Source organism: Uloborus diversus, chromosome 2 (genome assembly GCF_026930045.1).
Source record: "Uloborus diversus isolate 005 chromosome 2, Udiv.v.3.1, whole genome shotgun sequence".
Lineage (NCBI taxonomy): Eukaryota > Metazoa > Arthropoda > Arachnida > Araneae > Uloboridae > Uloborus > Uloborus diversus.
In genome coordinates, this window is record NC_072732.1 from 172,061,382 (window position 1) to 172,084,266 (window position 22,885).

Genomic DNA, 22,885 nt, shown 5'->3' on the forward strand with positions numbered 1-22,885 from the left:
ATATAATTTGTAGCTTTTTAAAAAAATTATGTTCATTTAGATAAATAATTTATCATTGCTGTCATAATTATTATGAGCAAGAACGTAACTATAAGTACGCCGGACATTCGCTTTTTATTTTGATCAAATTCACAGATGATAAATAAATTTTTGTATGAACTATAACAAACACCACTGCAGCTGAACTATAATGATAAAGAGTTAGATTGACTGTCCCTTATTGAAACGGCACATATCTGTACGTACCTCAGAACCAGAAGGACGTAAGTCCAAAAATTGCGATTTTCTGGAAATAGTGCATTGTATGTAGAAGCTTATTCCGCATCGAGCCATGTGGATGTATTGGGGTCGTTTCTAAAATTTTAAAAGTATATTTTTTTCTGAAAGAGCATGCTTAAAAACATAGGATCTGATCTTTTTTTTTTTAAATAATTTGTTCAAGTTTAATATTTTTTAAAAATTACTTTAATCGGTGCGCTTTTATTCTTTACACTTCCGCCGATGACATCACAAATGATGAAATGTCATTCAGTGTTGCCATTGACAGAGCAAAATATTTAATTTGCATCTTTACTCACGTGTATCGGCAACGAAATGGTTGATAGCCAGCGTAGAGTGCAATTATTTAATTCGCTTCTTGATTATCATAACGTGGAAATGCGGTAAAAAGATTCGCCAAAGTGCATCATTTGTGACGTCATAAAGAACACGCCTTGTTTCAAAAGTCTGACATTTAAAAAAAATAATTAAAAAATAACTGCTGGAAAAATGAAAGTATTTTCTAGGTCCATGCTTTTTTTTTTTTTTTTGCTTATTCTATCAATTTCAGTGACTAAAAGTAGTACTTTTGACTGAAGAAAACAACTCCATTCTTAAAAAAATAACCTTTTCAATTCTTTTACCAAAGTTAAAACAGCGCGTCTCCCATTATTTGCTAGCGCCAGAAAAAAAAAAATCTTACCTCTCTACTGTAAAATTATCATAATGTGACTTATTTTTTGAGCAATCACATTGCTTATTGTTCTCATTTGACTGTTTTGAATTCCAATGATTTTATTTTCCCCCGTCTCCCTCTGCAGCACCACCGTCGACCGGCCCCTCCCATTGCTGCTCCTCTAGCGAAATCCGTCTCCATGTTGCGTCCATATCCAACATACACGCGTACATAAACGCACCTATACACACACACACACACACACACTCATGCTTGCACACAGACACAAACACTCGTGATTACGAAAAATATAATTTGAATTTAAAATGTCAAAATTCAAATTAATATTTTATTTTTTACGTTCCTGTGGCTCTGAGGTATAGATATGTTTGAACCAGAAGGCATTGGATCAATTCTCTATTAAGAAATGATGCGAAAAAATGATTTGAAAATACAGCAATATGTTTGCGCCACCATGCAACAGCTATGTAAACTAACTTTGCGAGCTTTGTGGCAAGAAAGATCATTAAATTTATAATGGTTTCCGGAGTTCAATTTTGAAAACATTTTGGGAGTGGACGTGTCAGAATTTCTTTAACCCCTAAATTTACTACCAAAGATAGTCTAAAATGCGTTTTTAAGTCTATAAATTAGTAAAATTTCCTGGGATGGGCCTTTTAATCACTCCTCCCCTTAACATCACCAAAAATCGTCTAAAACAGCCTTTTTAGAGCTAAAATTTCAGGGGAAGCGCTCCAAACCTCTTCTCCCCTACCATTACCAAAAATAATTAGAATGCATCTTTAAAACTACAAATTAGAAAAATTACTTGGTGTGGGCCCTCGAATTTCTCCTCCACGTATCATCACGAAAAGATCGTATTAAACTACATTTAAGGGGTGGTTTAAAAACACATGTGAAAAAAAAAAGTTTCTCTTGGATAACAGGACGCCCCTCAGTATTTTTTAGAGTTGTGGATAGTAGCAAAAACAATGCTACATATTATAATATACACTAGTAATAGGTATATACAGGGTCGTTGAGGTAAATCCGGAATTTGTTTATTAACTGCCCTCTAGCGGTTGTTGTGTGCATATTTGCGAATAGGTTATCTAATGTGTAGTTCATATCGTCACGAGGCGCGCGCATATAGACACGTTACAACAAGCAACAACATGAGCCGGGAACAAGACAGAAGAGCAGCGATCCTTGAGTCCCTTGGTGCCGGTAAATCACCAAAGGAGATTATTGAGTGGTTTGGGTACAAAAAAACTCAAGTTTACGAAATTTCGAAAAAGTTTCGAGAAGCAGACGTACCGGATGATGTATCCTCTGAGCGGACATGCCACAGCAAACGATCGGATAGGAAAAGAACGTCCGATTTTGTTGACACGTTGAAAGGGAAGATCGACGAGGATCCTGGACGTAGCATGGCTAAGTTGGCGAAGGACATGGGGGTAGCACGATCAACAATCAGTTTGGCGGGGCACGAAGACCTTGGATACAAATCCTTTGTTTTACGGAACCGGCAATTGTTGAAGGAAAGAAATAAAGCTGACCGAAAACTGAAATGTCAGGTACTGTTGAATGATATCAAACACGACAGTGCTGGCTACCTAAGGTTTTTTTCGGATGAAAAGAATTTTATCCAGGACAGAAAAGTTAACCGGCAAAATGACAGGTGGATATGTCAAGATGCTTCAGAAGTGCCCACCGTCATGCACACCAAATTTCCAAAAGCGGTCATAGTCCTTGGGGTTATCAGCAGCGAAGGGGATGTTATGCCACCTCATTTCTTTGAAGAAGGTCTCAGAATCAACGCCGATGGATACATTCACGTATTGGAAATGGTAGTCAAGCCCTGGATGGACATTGTGGCCGCCGGAGGAGATTATGTCTTCCAGCAGGACTCAGCGCCAGCCCACAAGTCGAGAAAAACCCAAGCGTGGCTTCACAGTAATGTGCCCTACCACTGGACACCCAAATTGTGGCCACCCTGCAGCCCGGACTGCAATCCTCTCGATTACTACTTTTGGGGCGTAGTTGAGGAAAAGGTTAACGCAAAATTTCATAACACCAAGGACGCGCTGAGAGCCACCATTACTGAGGTGGTGTCCAACGTGGACAGGAAGGAGGTGAAACATGCATGCGGTCGGTTCCGGTCACGTCATGAGCGAGTGGTGGCAGCTAACGGCGGCTATATAGAATAATTTCTTTTTAAAACATATTTTCTATAATATTGCAAAGTTGTGTACAAAATAAATCCTTTTTGTTTGCGTTATAAGAGTTTTAATACTTGTGTCCCATTTTCCGGATTTACCTCAACGGCCCTGTACATTGCATTGAAATAATTATTTACCAAAAAACAGCTGGGGAAACTGTTTCTAAACTTGTAGCATTTTCTATACTACGGCTAATGTTAAATTAAGGGTTCATTGAGGACCCTCTTAAAATTTGAGTAAGAAGCTAAAATTTTTACAGCATAATACTATTAATAAGCCGAAAAAAATAAGGGGTGTCCTAGACTTTAAAAAAAAAAAAAAATCCTCCGGAGAAACCACGAACTTCTTTCTTCTTAACATTATTATTGATGATAATGTTTGCGTTTTTAAGGTTTCAATTTAGAAAATGAGATAGATTTAAAATGGGCGAGGAGGAGGAGGTCGCAACCGAGCCCTTAATATTATAAAAGATAGTTAAAATGCATTTATAAGATTAGAAATCAGAAAAATCGTCTAAAACTGCATTCTTATAGCTACAATTTCGAAAAATAGACAGGGGTGCGCCACCGAGCCTCTTCTTCCCCAACAATACCAAAGATTATCTATAATGCATTTTTAAGACTACAAATTCCAAATTTTCCTGGGGAGAAACCCCCGGACCCTCTTTGTTTCGGAGTCAATATTATATTTACGGTTGGTTCATATCGGCTTCCTCTTAAATCAGAAATCCTATACAGTCGCCTCAGAAACAAACGGTACTGATTACAGGAATACCACTTTGAGGCGACAATATATGCACATGTTTGTTAAGAAAAGAGGAGAATTATTGGAAAGGTTACAGCCTTTATGTTTAAACTTGCGTCGCCTAGTGAAAAAGCTTAAAAAATGCTCTAGTTAAAAAGGTGGGCTATATTGATATTTGTAAAATAGAAAAATTTTCTAAAGCATCGTATTTTTCCAAATGGCCTTCTCTGAGAATTCTGTCTGGATCCGCCCCTGAGTATGACTTCATGCAGTGTCTTAGCAAGATTTGAAAGGCTGCGCAACAAGAAGAATAAATTCTGCACCGAATGTATAGGTAATCCTATACAAATTCGTGTTTACGGATTACGCAATGGCAGACATTGGACATTAAACGGAAAGAAAAATACTTCCGCAATGGAGTAATCGTACTTGTACTATCTAAAAACTGACTTAAATTGGAAGTATCTCTTTCGATTAATATCCATTGTTATTTCTTCAGAACGTATGCTGTCTGGCAACTGAAGAGTGATTATGTCACGTTATTGATTTATAAAAAAAATAAAATCTCTGTATCATCAAACAGAATCTAACTGCATTATTGAAGTTTGAAAAGTCATACTTCATCAATCGAAGATGGATTTTCAGACTTTCACTCACGACAGATAACAAAAGCCCCGTAAAATTCCAAAAAAAAAAAAACCGAGAGAGAGAAAGCACAATGAATGCTACAGATTGAATCGTGTACCATTGTGTTACGTGTTATCGCGAAGCGTAAACATTATCTCACCACTGATAAGTTCAGAGATCAGAAAGAAATTTCAGGATAATTGGACGTTTATGTCGTTTAAATTTACAAGTCCGTTTGAAGAATCAAATTAAATAGTACTAATTTTCAAATGAGAGGAAACGACGTTAACTGGAATTGTATATGGAACACACATGCACCCTTTTATATACACACATATATATATTACAAAGAAAATGGCTTAAATTACTTATTTCCCGGCTTTTTTTTTCATTTTGATGCAACTTTTAGTCTTTTTTATGGCATTTCCTCCCCCCCCCTAACCACTGCATTTTAAATTTCTAGCATTTTGGCAACGTGGACAAACTTAGAGCAAGAATTAAAATGAAGAGAGCAAGTCCAATCATTGGCTTAGCAAAAGCTATCCCAAAGACTACAAGTCACGTGACTCAACAACGTCGAATGGTTGACACGTTTTGTGTGCAACAAGCGAAAGAAACTTGATTTCTTCCAATGCTTTGCTTCAAAATCTATCACGTGACTTGGGGTCTTGGTTTCATGAATGAAAGACTTCACTCCCTCCATTTTATCTCTTCTCAATGATGACCAGTCCGAAGTTTCATATATTTTGGCGAAAAAGTTTGAGAATGCGCCAAAAGTTCCACGTTATGATAATTCCTCTGTTTCTACAACACAGGAGAATGTCTTTTTTTTTTCCTTTTTAAATGACAATAATTTAACAACTTACAACTTCACTACACCCTATTTTGTTTTTTTATTGAGATAAATTGCAATTAGTAACACTGATTTCACACATACACTAGAAAACTTACACTTTCGTGTGAGCTCCGCGCTAAATATTTTTTGCATAAAAAGCTGAGCATTCCGTGCAATTATTATATTCCACGCTGTTCTTGTTGAAGCGAATAAAGAACAGAATTGAAGAACCACTGGCCTAAATCACTGGAACGCAAAGGCATAAAAAGCTTGTAAAACATTTCAAACAAGAAAATAGCTTGTTCTTACATCGAAGTATGCTGAGCCAATACAGATTGCAAAATTTCTGTCTTGGAAGGTTTGCAGAGTTTTGAAAGATCAATTAACAAACAGAATCGTTTAAACTAGTAGCAAATGAGCCTTTTTTCTTGGTATACAGACACTGACTCTCAGATTTAATAGGAGTCGTCACTAATGAGAGTTTACATTTTACTAGTGCCAATACTAAATTGCGTAATTTTCAGTGGTTAAAATTCTCGAAAGCAAATTATTATCTTCGCGCTGAAAATTTCTTGGTCTTCTGAACCTTATAAAAGTTAGGTTTCCATTACCGCACAAGTAAATAGGACCCTTTTTTTGGTCTATAGTTGGGACAAACCTAACCTGACCTACCTGGCAGCATTGTAAAGGCTACGCACAGGGACGCCCCGATGAGATGTCACGGGAGGTCACTGTGACCTACCGAAAATTCCCTTATTCGGCACAACTATCATCATTCGGCAAAATTTGGAGTTTCATTCGGCAAGTTGAGAAGAATTAAGACCGGGGTGGGGGTTCCTGGCTACGTAGATCCTAACCACACTGCCGCGCTAAGGACAAAAAAGTCGTATTTTCACTTTTTATCAAAATTGAGTTACGGTCTCTTTGGCGGTGGTTCTTTGTTGCATTTTTCACCTAAATTCAAAGTTTAATGGTCGCCAATGAGAAATATTTTTAAAAAAATTCTGAAAAAGTTGCGTCTGAATAAAATACAGGGGAAAAGTGCAAAACTTTAACTAGCAATTTCTCATTTTAAACTCTGCTGCAGATACAACTTTTGTGCTTAGCATGGCGGCACAGTATTACGACGCAGCCAGGTTAGGTTTGTCCCAACTTAAATGGATTGAAAATTCCAACATCTGCGCTTCGACTGATTATGTCGCGCCAAACAGTGGCGGATCCAGCCGATTGTTTTGGGAGGGGCCATCCGTAATTTTTGAGCAAACTCCCCAGGGCCGAATTTAGCTCCATGCCGCCCCTAGGCAAATTTGAAATCTGCCACCCCCCCTCCCCCCTAAAAGAAGCAAAATATCCTTGACTCAAAAAAAACGTAAAAAAGTGTTCCACAGATTCAAACTGTCAAACTTATGAAGAAATGATGGCGTTTCACATTCTGAGGCGCTCCGATTAAATGATCACAGTGATCTCCCAAAAAATTTTTTATTCGGCAAATACCGTGATTGAAAAACATTTCAGTTTCATAAGATGTGTGAAAGTAATCATTATTAAATGACAAGAAAAAATTGTCTCTGTGGAAAATGAAAGAATGCTAATATTTTACTTTCAAGAATAACAATTTAATTCACAAAATGTGTATTATAATAGCAAATTTGCCGCCCCTGAAAAGTTTTCCGCCGTAGACTTACTCTGCCTATTGGGAAATTGGGCCCTGATAACTCCCCAGAAATTTTATTAAAATGAAGTTTTAAAAATTCAATTTTCGGAGTATCGAGACATTAGGTGAGGGGGTGGATTTAGGAATCTCCCTCGAAAATATTTCAAAATTTAAATTTCCGAGTAATTTTTGAAAATTAGGAAACTAAAAACGCATTTTGTCTATTTTTGATGATGTACGGAGAAAGGTCAGGTTTCGGGCGCTGGCCCCAAAATAATTTTTGAAAATAAAGCTTAGACAACAAAACAGAATATTCTGTCATTATACATTGAGAAGTTAGAAGAGGAGGGGTGCTCTTCTAGCTCTTCAGCTGTCCAGCCTAAAAATGCACCTTCAGGTAATGTTTGCTTACATTAAAGGAAGTGTGAAGGTGCTTAGAATCCTTCCTTCTTGGAAATATTTTACCTTTGAGGCTCTAAAAATTCGATTTTTAACTATATTTATACATATTTTAGAAAGGGATGGAAGATTCGTGAGCTCCTCCAAAAAACCTCCTTTTAAAGCTATCATCAACGATATAAACTAGGGAGAGAAGGGGTCCTATCAAAACTCGGTTGTAATTGAAGTCCCCAAAAAATTCATTTAAGTTGCTTTTAAGCAAGTTAAATGATAAGGGCTGGAAAAGCTAGTTTCCGTTGACATTTTTTCCGAATAAAAGACTTAAAGTGCAATTTTTTGCTACATATCAAGGCATTTGTGAAAGGGCGTGGGAAAAGGGGGATTCTCCTCCTAGTTTCAAAATTGAAGCCATAAAAACGAAAATTTAGGCTCTCTTTGGTCTTGTGAACAATAGGTATACTCTGAGAACCGCAGCATTTAGAGATCGTCCAAATGTCTGTAGTTGGAATCAAGAAATGATGTAAAAGATGGAGAAAAATTTTGGAAATAAAAGTTTTGTTTTGAGGATAGGGATATAATTTATCTCCCAGTTAAGGTCTATACTTCTTTTTCAGTAAAATACATGTGTTAAATTTTGTTACCTTCTCATAATATTTTTTTTCTTTTTTTTCCTTTAAAAACAATCCTACAATCACAAGGCTTTCGAAGGGGCCATGGCCCCCATGGCCCCTCTCTAGATCCGCCCCTGGCGCCAAACCAAAAGTTCTGTTGCATGTTGAAATGGGGTTGTTTCCATCAGTCACTGAGTTAGTACTACTTTTAGTCACTGAAATTGATCGAATGAGCAAAAAAAAAATAATAATAATAATAATAACATGGACCCAGAAAATACTTTTATTTTGTCATCTCTTGGTTTTTAATAACTTTTTTAAAATGTCCGATTTTAAAAATAAGGCGTGGTCCTTATGACACCACAAGTGATGCCTTTTGGTGCGCTATTCCACTGGTGCGCTGAATGCTTACGCTTGCTGTCTACCGCGCTTCCAGGTAATAATAATAATAATGAGCGAATTAAATATTGCGCTCTACGCTTGCTATCAACCATATCGTTGCCACTTTTTGTGAGTAAAGATACGAATAAAATATTGACCTCCGTGCTAATGTCATCAGTGAATGGCATTTCATCACTTGTGATGTCATGTGCAGAATGAAATTGAATCTGCGCATCGATCAAAATAATTGTTAAAAAATAACTTTGTCAAAGAATTTTCAAAATGGTCAAATCCTATGTTTTTAAGCATGCTCTTTCAGAAAAAAATGCTTTCAAAATTGTGGAAACGACCCCATTACGCTCTCATCATCGCACCAAAAAAAAAAAATGAAACAATTTAATCAATTTATCTTTAGAATAGAATTGTCTGTCTCCCGGACGCCTTAAAATATTTCAAGTTATGCAATTAAAAAGAGATAAGAAAGACAAATGTACAAAATTATTTCTCGTTATGTAAATGTGAATTGCAACTATTCTAGCTACTAAAAAAAATGCCATGTGATTAGCCGCACGAAAGTGGTCCAGAGCCCGTCACAGTGGCGTCATCGTGCTGGAGACATCTTAAAATTCTAAAAATTCGTCACGTGGTTGTTGAATGACCGCAAGAAGAGTGACACTTGAAGAGTTGCATGTTCGTTTTAGAACACAGCCGAACAGAACGCAAATCTTGACCTTGGAATGAAACAAAAATGGTACGGAATATTGATCGCGCCTTTTCCACTATCTAACAACTTTCCAGCGACGACGCAAAAAGAGCAACGAGGAAAAAAAAGCATTCAAAAATATTGCTTTTCGTGTTTTTCTTAATTCAAGGCAAACGTGTTTTCCAAAAGCACCTTTTTGTACTTGCTGACAAGCGTACTTTCCTGTTTATCGCGAATGCGTCGGTCGCCAACCCATCTATTAAACGTATCATTTGATATCTTACGAGATATTTCTTTTCATTGGATTTTCCATTAAACGGCCTTCTGGTTTTCTGAAGAATGCAGCGGCGGAGAGATTATCTCTTCAAACGTAACACGGAGAACATCAATGACATAAGCGTGTTTGTCGCAGGGGCGATGTACTTAAGCAAGCGACTAGACATTTGCTGTCAGTGCCGAATTTCTAAATAGGCAGAGTGGCCAGCAAAGGGCCGAAAATTTTACTTCTTAAGCCATTTTCGACTGACCTACTGACCTTGGAAGCATTATATCGCTTTCGGGCAGTGGCGTGCACGGGAGGGGGGTGAGAAGAAACACCTGTTGGCCCGGGCCCGAGATTTTCAAAATGTGGTGTAAATATATCTAGGGATGTAGGGATAAACAAGATGGAGGGGGACCTTAAAAGTCATTTGTGACGAGCCTCAAAATTTCTGTGCACGCCCCTGCATGCCGGCAGGACCCCCTCAAAATTAAAGAAAAACGTACTAGCTACCGTAAACATGGGTTACTTTGGCCCTATGGTCGCTTCTTAGGTTCAAACTAAGAAAAAATTACAGCGCTCTCTGCTAACTTTCAGAAAGAAATTTTTAAATTAATTTCTACAGTAGAGAGAATCCCCAAGCACTCGGTAACAGATACCAAATAGCAAAGCCTGACTATCTGATAGTGAGGCCCAAGGCCCATAGTGCTTTGGGAGGCCCCCTTCTGTATTCCATCACTTTAAGTCAACACAAAATAATGTCAAAATAACGTTTAACATTTATTTAAAAGAGGGGTTTTGTTATTTTTTCACAAAAATACATGATTTTTTTAAAAAAAATTGGGGCCCGTAAGGAAGATGAGGCCCCAGGCTTAGTTGGCCTGTGCGTTAATCAGGCCCTGCCAAACAGTTCGATAGTTCTCCACAAAGAGCAATACTAGTGGTTCTGCGTTCTTTGAGCTAAAATGTGCCTTTATAACCTCTCAAACTTTTACATGTAGAAGCAGTTCTTCATCATCTAAGAGTTTGTGAAGTACCTATTTATGAATACATTTTTTGTAGTAAAATAGTTTTACTCATCATTTCTGTTAAGGATTTTATTTGAAAATTTAACAGTAACAACATATCTCCTAACCTAAAAATTACGACCAGCATAAAAAACTTTAAAAAAATCCGTCAGAGAGATTTGAAAACGAAGAGAAAAGATTGAAGTAAAACCACTAACAAGAAAAACACAAGAAAAAACCTAGAATTCTCAGCAACGGATAAAGAGAGCGATTACAGACTGAATTCATCAAGGCTCAGTTACATGGCTTTTATTATGGAAGATGAAGAGGAATTGAAAGTTGTAGGAGGTTTAGAAAATTTGATCCAGTTGCATCTATTTCTAACAAATTTTGCAAATTTGTTGGAAAGTTGACGGTATTTTGTCGATGTAGAATGGAATAGGATCAGATTTCCAGGCATAGCTGTTGATGTGAGAGAAAGAGTTGAAAATATGAAACGCGCGCGCGCGAAACCAGAAAGTTTTAGAAGTGGATGACAAATTAAGCTCATTTGTTTTACGAATGGTGTTCCGTAGTAAAATTATTTAGCCTCTTTAAGCTAATGAAAAGCCGACTGTTCTCTGCCGGCAATTTTTGAGACACTAACTAGGTATGCACGCACATATTTGAAAAATATGTAATTTTTCTTAAAACAAATACGTGTCACTCAAACTTCTTTTAAAATGTTTTCTTTCAAATAATAGTTTTCCGTAGAAACACACATCTTTTTTGACTATAGTTAGTTTTACAATGATTTTCAATACGGAAAACCACTTTGGACCAAAGTAACCCAAACGCAAGTGTTACATTGGCCTAAATAAAAAACATTTATAAAGAGTAATAATACTTGGAAATAAAATGATCAATGTTCGAAAATTAAATTAAGAGAACTCTAGAAGCGGGAAAAAAAGTTTCCATAGCTTAAAAATATGAATAGTTATAAAATTATTGAGAAAATATAAGAGAAGTTCCAAAATGTGGACCAAAGTAGCCCGTATCTACGGTACTGATTTGAAATCTAAGTATAAGTTTAATGCTCTTTCTTGATATACAAAACTCGCAGAAAGTTAGCTTACATACCTGGTGCGTGGTGGCGTAAAAACAATATTACCAATACTGAAACATCAATAATTTTTCATAATTTAGAAGAAAAAATTTAAAACTTTAAGTATGCGTAATTAATTTAGATAAAAAGAACTAACCAGTAAACATCACATCATAATGCTTTAACGCGAATTGTAATATTTGAGACGAAATCACTACAATCTTCTATTGCGTAAAATTTTGATTTTCTCAAATTCTTTTTTTTCTTTGATTTTCTCAAATTCTATTTTTGAGTTGTTAGTCATTTTTTTAATTTACTACTTTATTTTTTATTATCTTGCTATTGCAGTAAAACATGGTTTACTGCATCGTCTTTCAAGGGACTGACGTGAAACGGTGTACAATCGAAGCGTCAATAAAAACTTTGATTTTGATCGCAAAATTTATCAAAATATAAAATATTAAGGTTCCATTAAAGTTATTTTACGTAACTAATAAAAATTATTTTATGTAACTAAAAAAAATATTCTGTAATAGTTTAAAATTAAAAGCATTATTGAATTTTAAGTAAGACATTAATTATTACATTATTTAATTAATGCGCTGTATGCCTTTAAAATAAAAAAAATACCTCGCATGGCACCAGTTAAGGTCATTATATCACTATTATAATATGTGAAATGTACATACAGGCATTTCACTAAAAATTTGTTATGCAGTCGTTTGATGTGCTGATTACCACCGCGCACTCATAATAGGAATTGAATTAAAAAAGGATATATTCATTAGGAATTTAATTAAGTTTATGAAATGTTTTTTCACTGGTGTTTCGACAAAAGAACGCTTTCTCTCCCTTTATTGTCCATTCATTCCTAAGAGAATTCCTCCCTCTATGTATAGAAACCAAGGAGAGATAACAAGCAAAAGATTTTTTTTTTTTTAATTTGGGAAGGGGAGACGACGCATAACCGATAATTCGCAGCGTATAAGCTAGGGATGCACCGATAAGCAAATTGGTCGATTACGGATTAATCGGCTGTTGATAATCGACCGATTAATGATCATAATGATTATTTTTAATGCTACCAATTCCTCCATCACTTTTTTTTTTTTTTTCGACTTTAGAAATAGTTAACGGTTAATTTCTGAGAGACGATTTTTTGCTTCCTCTTTCCTAATTTTTAAAAAATAATTTCAAAATTTCGTGTAATTTCTTTCAGCCAATTTTTTTTAAGTTAATAAAATCTTATAATGTTAACTAGACATGAAAATTTAAAAATATTAGAGTGCAGTCTGTAGACAGAAGGCAAATATTGGAACATTTTTCAATTTCAATTTATTTTTAAACTAGTGGTACTCACAAGGCTTTGCCCGTAGTTGAAAATTAAAAGGTCATTCGGTTCGCCTGTATATTTACAAATAATGGGTGACGAATTTCTCGCCAATTGGCTATGTTCATTCGCTCTCCCATTCCACGTCATGATAATTTCGTAATTTACCCGTCCATCTTATGATAATTTTGCTCCGGAAAATGTTCTTAAAATTGAAATGGAAAAAGAACAAAATCGAATTTTCGAAAAATCGCTTCAAGGTGCACACCCCCATGCTACAAACTAACTTTGTGCCAAATTTCATGAAAATCGGCCGAAAGGTCTAGGCGCTATGCGCGTCACAGAGATCCAGACATCCTACAGACATCCTCCAGACAGAGAGCCTTTGAGCTTTATTATTAGTAACTAGTGATACCCGCACGGCTTTGCCTGTAATAGAAAAATCAAAAGGTCTTTTGGTTCACCTGTATATTTACAAATAATGTATGGTGAATTTTCTCGCCAGTTGGCTTGTACCCATCTTACGTTTCCACGTTATGATAATTTCGTATCTCGCCAATTGGCTTGTGCCCATGTTACGGTTCCACGTTATGATAATTTCGTAATTTACTCGTCCATCTTATGATATTTTTTTCTTAAAATTGGAATAGAAAAAGAACCACATCGAATTTTCGAAAAATCGCTTCGAGGTGCACACCCCCATGCTACATACTAACTTTGTGCCAAATTTCATGAAAATCGGCCGAACGGTTTAGGCGCTATGCGCGTCACAGACATCCTACAGACATCCAGACATCCTCCGGACAGAGAGACTTTCAGCTTTATTATTTGTAAAGATAAAGATAAAGAAGATAAAGATTTTTAGTAACCATTTAATCCAAGTTTATTCGTTATAAAAAAGTATAAGGTTACCTAAAAGCACTAAGTAATGTAAATGGGAAAAGTATCGACTCATGAAACATGATGCAGCATTGTATATATGTGCATATTTATTCAAAACTAGCGGTACCCGCACGGCTTTGCCCGTAGTAGAAATTTAAAAGGTCGTTTTGTTCGCCTGTATATTTACAAATAATGGATGATAAATTTCTCGTCAATTTGCTATGTTCATTTGCTCGCCCATGTTACGGTTCCACGTTATGAAAATTTGGTAATTAACTAACGTTATGATAATTTTCTCTGTAAAATGTTCTTAAAATTGGAATAGAAAAAGAACCACATCGAATTTTCGAAAAATCGCTTCGAGGTGCACACCCCCATGCTACAAACTAACTTTGTGCCAAATTTCATGAAAATCGGCCGAACGGTCTAGCCGCTATGTGCGTCACAGACATCCTACAGACATCCAGACATCCTCCGGACAGAGAGACTTTCAGCTTTATTATTAGTAAAGATATTTAAAAAAATGTTAATATTACTTCTACCATCAGTTTGTAAAAAAAAAAAAATAAATAACAGTAAAGTATGTACCTATTATTATTATTATTTACATTAAATGATAATTTAAAAAAATAATTTCTTTTTGTTGAATCAATAATTAATAATTTAATCAGTGAGTTGTAAAATGTATGATGTAATCATATGTATAGTTGCGAGGAACAAAATAATTTTAATAAAATCAAGTTGTGTCACCAAAAGTGACTGTATCATCGTAAACGTTAGATGATTCTGATTTTCTTTAAGAAATGAAACAAAAGCATTTGAAACTATTTCTTTTTCATTGGAGAGAGTCGAGGGGGGGTTTCAGTGGGATCATATAAACATTTGTTTATCTCTGTTACATTTCTGTTTTTTAAAAGATAAATAGAAATTAATAACATACAGATAAAAAGTAACTTAAAAATTGGTGATATGAAAAGTGCAAGGGAGAAGGGGGGGCTAGGGGGGATAAATACTTTTCACATTCTAATTAAAAAGTTCTGGAATTTAATTATTCTTACTTAGTAGTGTTATGTGAATTTCTAAGCTGGGTGAGATTTATTCTTTAATATTTAATTCAGGTTTACGCCACTTTCTAAACTATTTGTTTTTACTCTCGACACATTCTGCAGTTCTATAATAACGTTTGCAGCAAATTACATTTATTTATAGTTCATAATTGTATTCATCATAGTTTCTTGTTGAAGGTATGCTTGAAAAAGATTATGTTGAGGAATATTATTTTTCCGGCGATTAATCGGCCAAAATTGGCCGATTGTAAATAATGGACAAAGTGGCCTACAGTGGGCGATTAATCGGTAATTCCGATTAATCGGTGCATCCTTAGTATAAGTGATGTGTTATTACATTAAAATGGATAGGAATGAATCGGGACTTGATGATAACGACGATTAAATATAAAAGACGTATAACCGAGAAACTTATAAACGATGTTTTACTGTATTCCAAGTCCGAGGCCAACTAAAGGTCAACTCAAAAGTCTTAGACTTTTGAGGTCACTGGGAAACTTTATTTGGTACCTTCCTCCCATAATTTATGTATAGTTTGACTTTGATAAATTTAGCTATGGTCTTGACAATGTTTACCACTGTTTGCGGAGTTCAGTGTCAAGGGCACATGCTACTGGCGCGAATTCGAGTTGGAATGCTATTACAATGCTACTATACTCGAAAAGAGGAAAACATTGTGAAGGTCAGAGAGGTCCGGACTCGCCTTTTGAACAGGGCCTGATTAACGCACGGTCCTTTGGGTCCGTGGACCTGGGCACCACAAATTTAGGGGCACCAAAATATCTTAGCCTAAATTCACTCACTTACTTTTTTTATGCTCATTTTACTTTTTCTCAACTTTAAGGTAGAGGGGGCTCAAAATTTTTTAAAAATCAGCACAAAAACTCATAAAGTTAAAAAAATTTCACGTAAAGAAGTCGTTGTCCCTTAGCTCTGGTATTTCAAAAAAATTACTCGGATGACATAGATGAACATTTTCCAGAAGAATTAACACACTTTCAAATTTTTGCAAAAGGTAACCCTTCTCCCTCCCCCTCCCCCTGGAGAATGTTTAAAAAGGATAATATCACTAAATATTACACATAAATTTCCAAATGTGGATTCAGCCCTGTAACTTCGTCTTACCTTGCCTATCAGCAGCTGTTCCAGTGAACGTTCCTTTTCATTTTTGAAAACAATCAAAAATCATTTGAGAAGCTGGATTTCTCAGGATAATCTACAGGCGTTTTCCTTATTGACCATTGAAAATTTTGTGACATCACACATAGATCTCGATTATTTGATCGACACATTTGCCTCTGTTAAAGTCACTTTTAACTGTGATTAGTATGGTGACTAGTAATGTTCCTTTAAAATGTAGTTTCTAGTATATTAGGTTTCTAGTATGAAACATTGACTTTAAAATTGTGTGGATTTTCTCATGAGGGGGGGGGGGGCACCAGCATCTACTCAGGACCTGCGCACCAATTTGGCTTGATCGGGCCCTGCTGTTGAAGCTCAAAAATAAGCTGTAAAAATTATTAGTGAAGGTATTTTCCATTCCACTTAAACACATTTTTTCATCATCTAATCAATTTAACGTATTTAATACTGGAAATTTAAAATTGAAATCAAATTATCTGCTTCAGTTAACGCTTCCAACTATCAGATTTGGCTTGGGGGGGGGGGTGGCATATCCCCTTCCCCTTGAGGAATTTTTAGCCACGCCACTGGTATGGTCACAGCTCAATTTATCAGAACCATACTATATTATAAATTAGTTAAATATTTTAATACTTAAGTATTTACTGCAACCACGATAAATGTGGTAGTACCTTATATTGCATTAATCTTAGAATGTAGGAAGCAATTTTTTTTTTTTCGTAAATGTGGGGTTTCATGCGATAAATAAACATTATAGTGCGAGATGTCATCAAATTTTTGCATGGTAACAATAGGGCATAAATGTCCAAAATATCTGTTATTTAACATTTCAAATGCAATAAAATATAATTTTAAGTTCAGAGTAGCTTTGGGTTTCGTAAAAGAGGTTAAAACTTCGAGTAGAATTTTTTTTATTATTATTTAAGACTTAATATTTGTTTTCGCTATGATGCGATTTGAAATTGCTGCATTAAAAAAATGTGTTGACGCGCGCGAGCGTGCGTGTGTGTAGGGCTTAAACGTCCCAGGTGAGGGTCCCGCCCGCGGAGGCCGGTTGGCAGTGGAGTTTCCAGTGTTAAGTTTTGTGCTTAAGTTAAGCTTTGAATGAACTCAAACTATTTGTAACCATGGCGACGAAAATTTGTTCTCATAATAAATACTAAAACAGCGAGCTTAATATTTTCTCGTTGTCATGGTAATCTTAAAATCAGAGCAACATTAACTTTGGTCAAGTGAGGATAAAAAGCAATTCGTGATTGCTCAAAAACAAATTATAGTAATTTAGAAAAATAAAATAATTAGATATGTTTTGTTACACTACAAACGAAATGAAATGAATAAGTATTATTCTTAATTTTAAAATAAACAGGTCATTCAAATTTATAATAAGTCAAATAATCTGTGAAGTGAGATTCAGTGGTTTATGTTGATATTTTTTCGTTTTTAAACATTCTACATAAGAAAATGTTTAAAAACTACAACATTCAACTCGGATACATTGTTTTAAATGCTTCTAGCAGAGACACACAAATGAGAATCAAACAATTTACATGATACCGATTTTCTACCCCATTCATCTCATTCCTATCGCAATGTTTATTTTATTTCAGCTGTTGAATTTCGCGCCAATTGGCGTGAAAATTACAAGACTGTGACAGATCAAGATTTTAAAAACAACCACGTGGAAACGGATAAATTCAATTTCGCGAACGATGTTGGCAAAGAACATAGCATAGTAATCAAGAACGCAAACTGTAGAGCACTTGATTTTATAGATTTATGATTAATTTTATCGAAAACAAAAATCTTACTTCAGCTGAAGATTTCCATTTCCCGCCAGTGATCATTTGCAGACGATACAGCTGGAATCGAACTTCATGTTCTGTCTGCGGTAAATAATCTTCGAATTCTACAGCGGCGATCTCCAAAAACTAGTTTGACCTCTTTTGGGCTAGTCGAAAATCTTCAGAATATCAACAAACATTTTGTCGTTTTCTTCTGTTGTGTGCCAGGCGGCTTTGAATTGACCTTCCTGTGACTGAGATAGAACGGAACGACGGACACTTTTCTCGTTGTAACTAACGAAAGTTCGTTTTCGTAATATCCTCCTTACTGATTAGGAGAGAGCACATTATCTGATATTTTTTGTCTTGTTTTGATATTGATTATTTTACTTGCAATCGATAAAACTAAAAGAAACGAGAGCAGACGATTCTATCTGCCGGCGGGAACGAAGCACAGGAGACGCACATTGGTGCGGGAAGCTATTTCGGATCAATAATTTTCAGTCAAGGAATACCTTTCGGAGATTCGTTCGAATTCGAACTTCGAATATATTTTTATCGAAATTTAAAATTGGGGGAAAGAAAAGAACTAAACAAAGTGTTCTTTTTTTATTCCGAAGGGGAAAAAATGGCTTACGTTGTTTATTCATATTTATTATTCTTCATATAAAAAAATTCTCACAAAAAAAAAAAAAAAACCTCTTGCGAAATAATGCTCGAATAATTCCTCGTAAATCACTGAAAAATTATGCCAAAGCTTCTAAATGTTAATAACCTAAATTTTCAGATAGTTAGTGAAAACCTATGAAAGTAATAAATTCATAATTCACATTTCACATACATCAAAAGTCCGCAACATCAGTTACAGTACCGCATTTTCGATTTTACCGAGCCTGATCAAAAGCTTGAAACTGCCGCTCTTCGGGGGAGTGCACGGAGGGGAGGCGTAGAAGGGACACCTGTTGCCCCAAGCGTGAAGGGGGCCCAAGATTTTCAAAATGAGGGGTGAAATATCTGCATGGGCGAAGGGGTAAACAATATGGAGGGGGCCCGTAACAGCCATTTGGGACGAGCTCCCAAAATTTCTGTGCACGCTTCTGCCGCCCTTACCTATATCCCTTCAAGATTTTATATCGAGTTTTGATAAAGAAAAAAAAAAAAAACATGAATGAAGTGAATTTGCCACCCAAGCAGTGGCCTCCCATGGCAACTTCTGGGAGCGGCAAATAGCTTTCTCCCCCATCCTTCCTAGAATCGGCACTGGTCAGTTGTGAACTCTAAAATAAAAAATTCGTGTGTGTTCAAAAATTTAAAATTGTAACTCGGTTTCGAATCTAAAAGCATAATATTATTTTTCGGGAAGGAAGGGGGGGGGAGGGGTGCGTTACATTGATAAATTCATATAGATGAATTTTCTTCGAAAAGATTTTGGACAGTTGAATGAATACTTTTGAAATGAGGACACGTACAGAGGAAGTCGATGTAGTAAACCTACAACATTGTCTGAATGACATTTCACCTGTTCCATCATATGATAATTCGCCAGAAGTGCCCACCTAGGGGGTCATGGCACAGACTGCGCCATTGACAGGGGTTCTCATCCCTCCAAGAGCAAAATGCGCAACACCCCATCACCAAAAAGGCCCCCCCAGAGCGAGAACGCCCTCTAAAAAAGAGTACAATACTCCTCAAAACACCCCCCCCCCCCACACACACACACTAAAATTTTAATGGTTCAGTCTGCGTAACGCCCCCCCCCCCTAGGTGTGGGTAGCCCTGCCATTGAAGTTTTTAGGGGTATTGAAGTTGCTCTGAAGGGTGATTTTCACCTTTGGGGGGGGGGCTCTTGTTTTCGGGGGCTTTTGCGATATTTAGGGGAGTGCGCCCTTGTTCTTAGGGGGGTGGGTACACCTGAATTCACGGCATACAATGCTAATTTTTGCACAAAAAGGGAAGAAAGAAAGAAATTTACCCTACCTTTTGGTGTCCCTAAAGTTGTGGTGCCCAGGTACACAGACCCGCAGGACGTTCCATTTATCAGGCCTATGCGACAAACCGTTTGCTATGTATAATGTGACTATGTATATGCAATATGATCTGACCCCCATAAATGACGGACCTACTCAGCTGTAGTCTCAGCAATGGGGTCGTTTCCAAAATTTTAAAAGTTTTTTTTTTTTTGAAAGAGCATGCTTAAAAACAGGATCTGGCCATTTCTTAAATAATTTGTTTAAGTTTAATATTTAAAAAAAAAATACTTTAATCGGAGCGCTTTCAATGTTTATGCTTCTGTCCGATGACATCACAAATGATGAAATGCCATTTTGTGTTGCCATTCACAAAGCAAAATATTTAATTCGCATCTTTACTCACGTGTATTGGCAACGATACGGTTGATAGCAAGCGTAGAGCGTAATTTTAATTCGCGTCTTGATTATCATAACGTGGAATTGCGGTAGAAAGATGCGACAAAGTGCATCATTTGTGACGTCATCAAGACTACGCCTCGTTTCCAAAATCGGACACTTAAAAAAAATGAAAGTACTTTCTGGGTCCATGTTTTTTGAGCAATCACGATTGCTTATTGTTCTCATTTGACTGTTTTGATGTGGTATCATTTTATTTTCCCACCAGCATCCTCTGCAGCACCGCCGTCGACCGGCTCCTCACGATGCTGCTCCTCTAGAGAAAACAGTCTCCAGGTTGCCTCCATATGCTACACACACGCGCATACATACACAACTACACACACACACGCACACATACACAAAAACATACACACACACAAACACATACACACACTCAAACACATACACACACTCATACACACACACGAACACATACAGACACCTACACACACACCTACACACAACTGCCCACACACTCATCACACTCATGCCTGCACACAGACACAAACACATATGCCTACACACACATACACAATCCCCACCACACACAAACCCTCATACACACAACTACCCACACCCTCATACCTGCACACAGACACAAACACACATGCCTACACACACATACACTCACACCCCTACACACAAACACACATACCCCCTCCACACACACATAAACACACGTGCCTACATACACACACACGCACACTCGTGAATGCGAAAAACATAATTTGAATTCAAGAGATCGAAATTCAAATTATTTTATTTTATTTTATTTATTTATTTATTATTTATTTATTTATTTATTTTTTTTTTTTATTTTATTTTATTTTTATTTTTTTGCTTATTCTATCAATTTCAGTGACAAAAGTGCTACTTTTGACTGAAGGAAACAACCCCATTTTATTAGCTGCACTGTTATTTGCAGTGCAAAATAGTTGCAAAGTCAGCAAAAGACAGGCCTGTCATTTCTATTTCTCCTCGGGGGGGGGGGGGCAAAGTGTAAATACCAAGCGTAAACAAGAAGTTCTGTCTAGAAATATAAGAGCTACTTTCCCGTATACCCATACTACTTTCTAGTACCTGATCAATATTCTCAAAAACAGCTAAAATCGCAAATTGTTTCAAACATATTTTTGCTAATTTCTAGGAATAAAGTATTCCTCACACATCTAAAAAAATTAGATGCGTAAAAAAAAAGCAGCACCTTTTAAACAAAGCAGCTAATACTTTTTTTTCCCTTTAAAAAAATTCTTTAACAGCTTTCAAAACGAAAAAATAATAATTAAAATTAATAAACTTATCTTAATATATAAAAATCAATGTCTTGAGATAATATATATATATATATATACTAGCTTTTACCCACGGCTTCGCTCACGTTGATGTAGTTTTTTTTAATCGATTCAAGTTAATGGTCAACACAGGGAGAGGTCAAATAGTTACCAAAAAATGGTTTCTCCAGGGCCTGATTAACGCACGGTCCGGCGGGTCCGCGGACCTGGGCACCACAAATTTAGGGGCACCAAAATAGCCTAGCCTAAATTCACTTACTTCCTTTTTTTTTTAAAGCTCATTTTACTTTTTCTCAACTTTAAGGGAGAGGAGGCTCAATTTTTTTTTTAAAAATCAGCTCAAAACCTCATAAAGTTAAAACCATTTCGCTTAAAGAAGTCGTTGTCCCTTAGCTATGGAATTTCAAAATAATTCCTGGGATGACATAGATGAACATTTTCCAGAAGAATTAACACACTTTCAAATTTTTGCAAAAGGTAACCCTTCTCCTGGAGAATGTTTTAAAAGGATAAGATCACTAAACATTATGCATACATTTCCGAATGAGGATTCACCCCTGCAGCTTCTTCTTACCTTGCCTATCAGCAGCTGTTCCAGTGAACGTTCCTTTTCATTTTTGAAAATAATAAAAAATCACTTGAGAAGCTGCGTTTCTCAAGATAATTTACAGGTGTATTCCTTATTGACCATTGAAAATTCTGTGACATCAAACATAGATTTCAATTATTTGATCGACACATTTGCCTCTATTAAAGCCAGAAAGAAGCTTTTTTAAAGCTTGATGTCAGAATTAGTAAGATTTTTTTTTTTTTTTTTTTTTTTGCAGTTTTAAATTGTTTTTTAACTCTTTTTCGCCTTAAGAGGCAATTTTAACTGTGATTAGTTTTTGACTATCAAGTGTTTGGTATTCAAATACCAGATTTCCTTTAAAATGTAGTAATGTTCCTTTAAAGTGTAGTTTCTAGTAATTAGGTTTCTAGTATGAAACATTGACTTTAAAATTGTGCGGATTTTCTCATGGGGGGGGGGGCACCAACATCTTCTCAGGACCTGGGCAGCGGTTTGGCTTGATCGGGCCCTGGGTTTCTCCCCAGTTTCGCTGACATTTAAAATGACCTCCCCCATTAATATATCAAAAGATATGATGAAAACTGAAAATCAAGTGAGGGGGGGGGAGTAAATGAAATGTCGGCGAAACTGGGAAGACACCCAAAAAATGACACAACATAAATCAGGAAAACGTTCAGGAGTTGTAAAGAAGTTAGTTTGGGTAATTCTCAAAAATTCCAATTCGAGTGAGGTCAACAATTCTTAAGTAAAGTCATCCATTTCCCTTATAATCCCCATCCCAGTCAAATGGTGTCTAGCGCTACACCTGCTATCTAAATTATTGTATAGCTTCTTACCGGAGAAATCGTCCCAAAATAGGGTCAACAGTCACTACAAATCCAAATTCTAATAATGTCTCTTTAGAGTGAGAACATCAAACCTTTAAAATCTCCCACGTGAAGAAAATGA

The 22,885-nt window shown here is 36.2% G+C and overlaps 2 protein-coding genes across 2 annotated transcripts in view; one reads left to right on the top strand and one right to left on the bottom strand.

Annotated features, from left to right (window-relative positions):
• Nucleotides 1-17,905, bottom strand: part of LOC129216152 (diacylglycerol lipase-beta-like) — a 107,584-nt gene extending 89,679 nt beyond the window's left edge. The window contains exon 1 of the mRNA XM_054850312.1: nucleotides 17,694-17,905. The gene's annotated coding sequence lies outside the window, so the exon portion shown is untranslated. The remainder of the gene's footprint in view (nucleotides 1-17,693) is intronic.
• Nucleotides 2,110-3,144, top strand: LOC129216657 (uncharacterized). Its single transcript, XM_054850873.1, has one exon. The coding sequence runs from the start codon at nucleotides 2,110-2,112 to the stop codon at nucleotides 3,142-3,144; it is 1,035 nt and encodes a 344-aa protein (XP_054706848.1).
• Nucleotides 17,906-22,885: the final 4,980 nt, after the last annotated feature.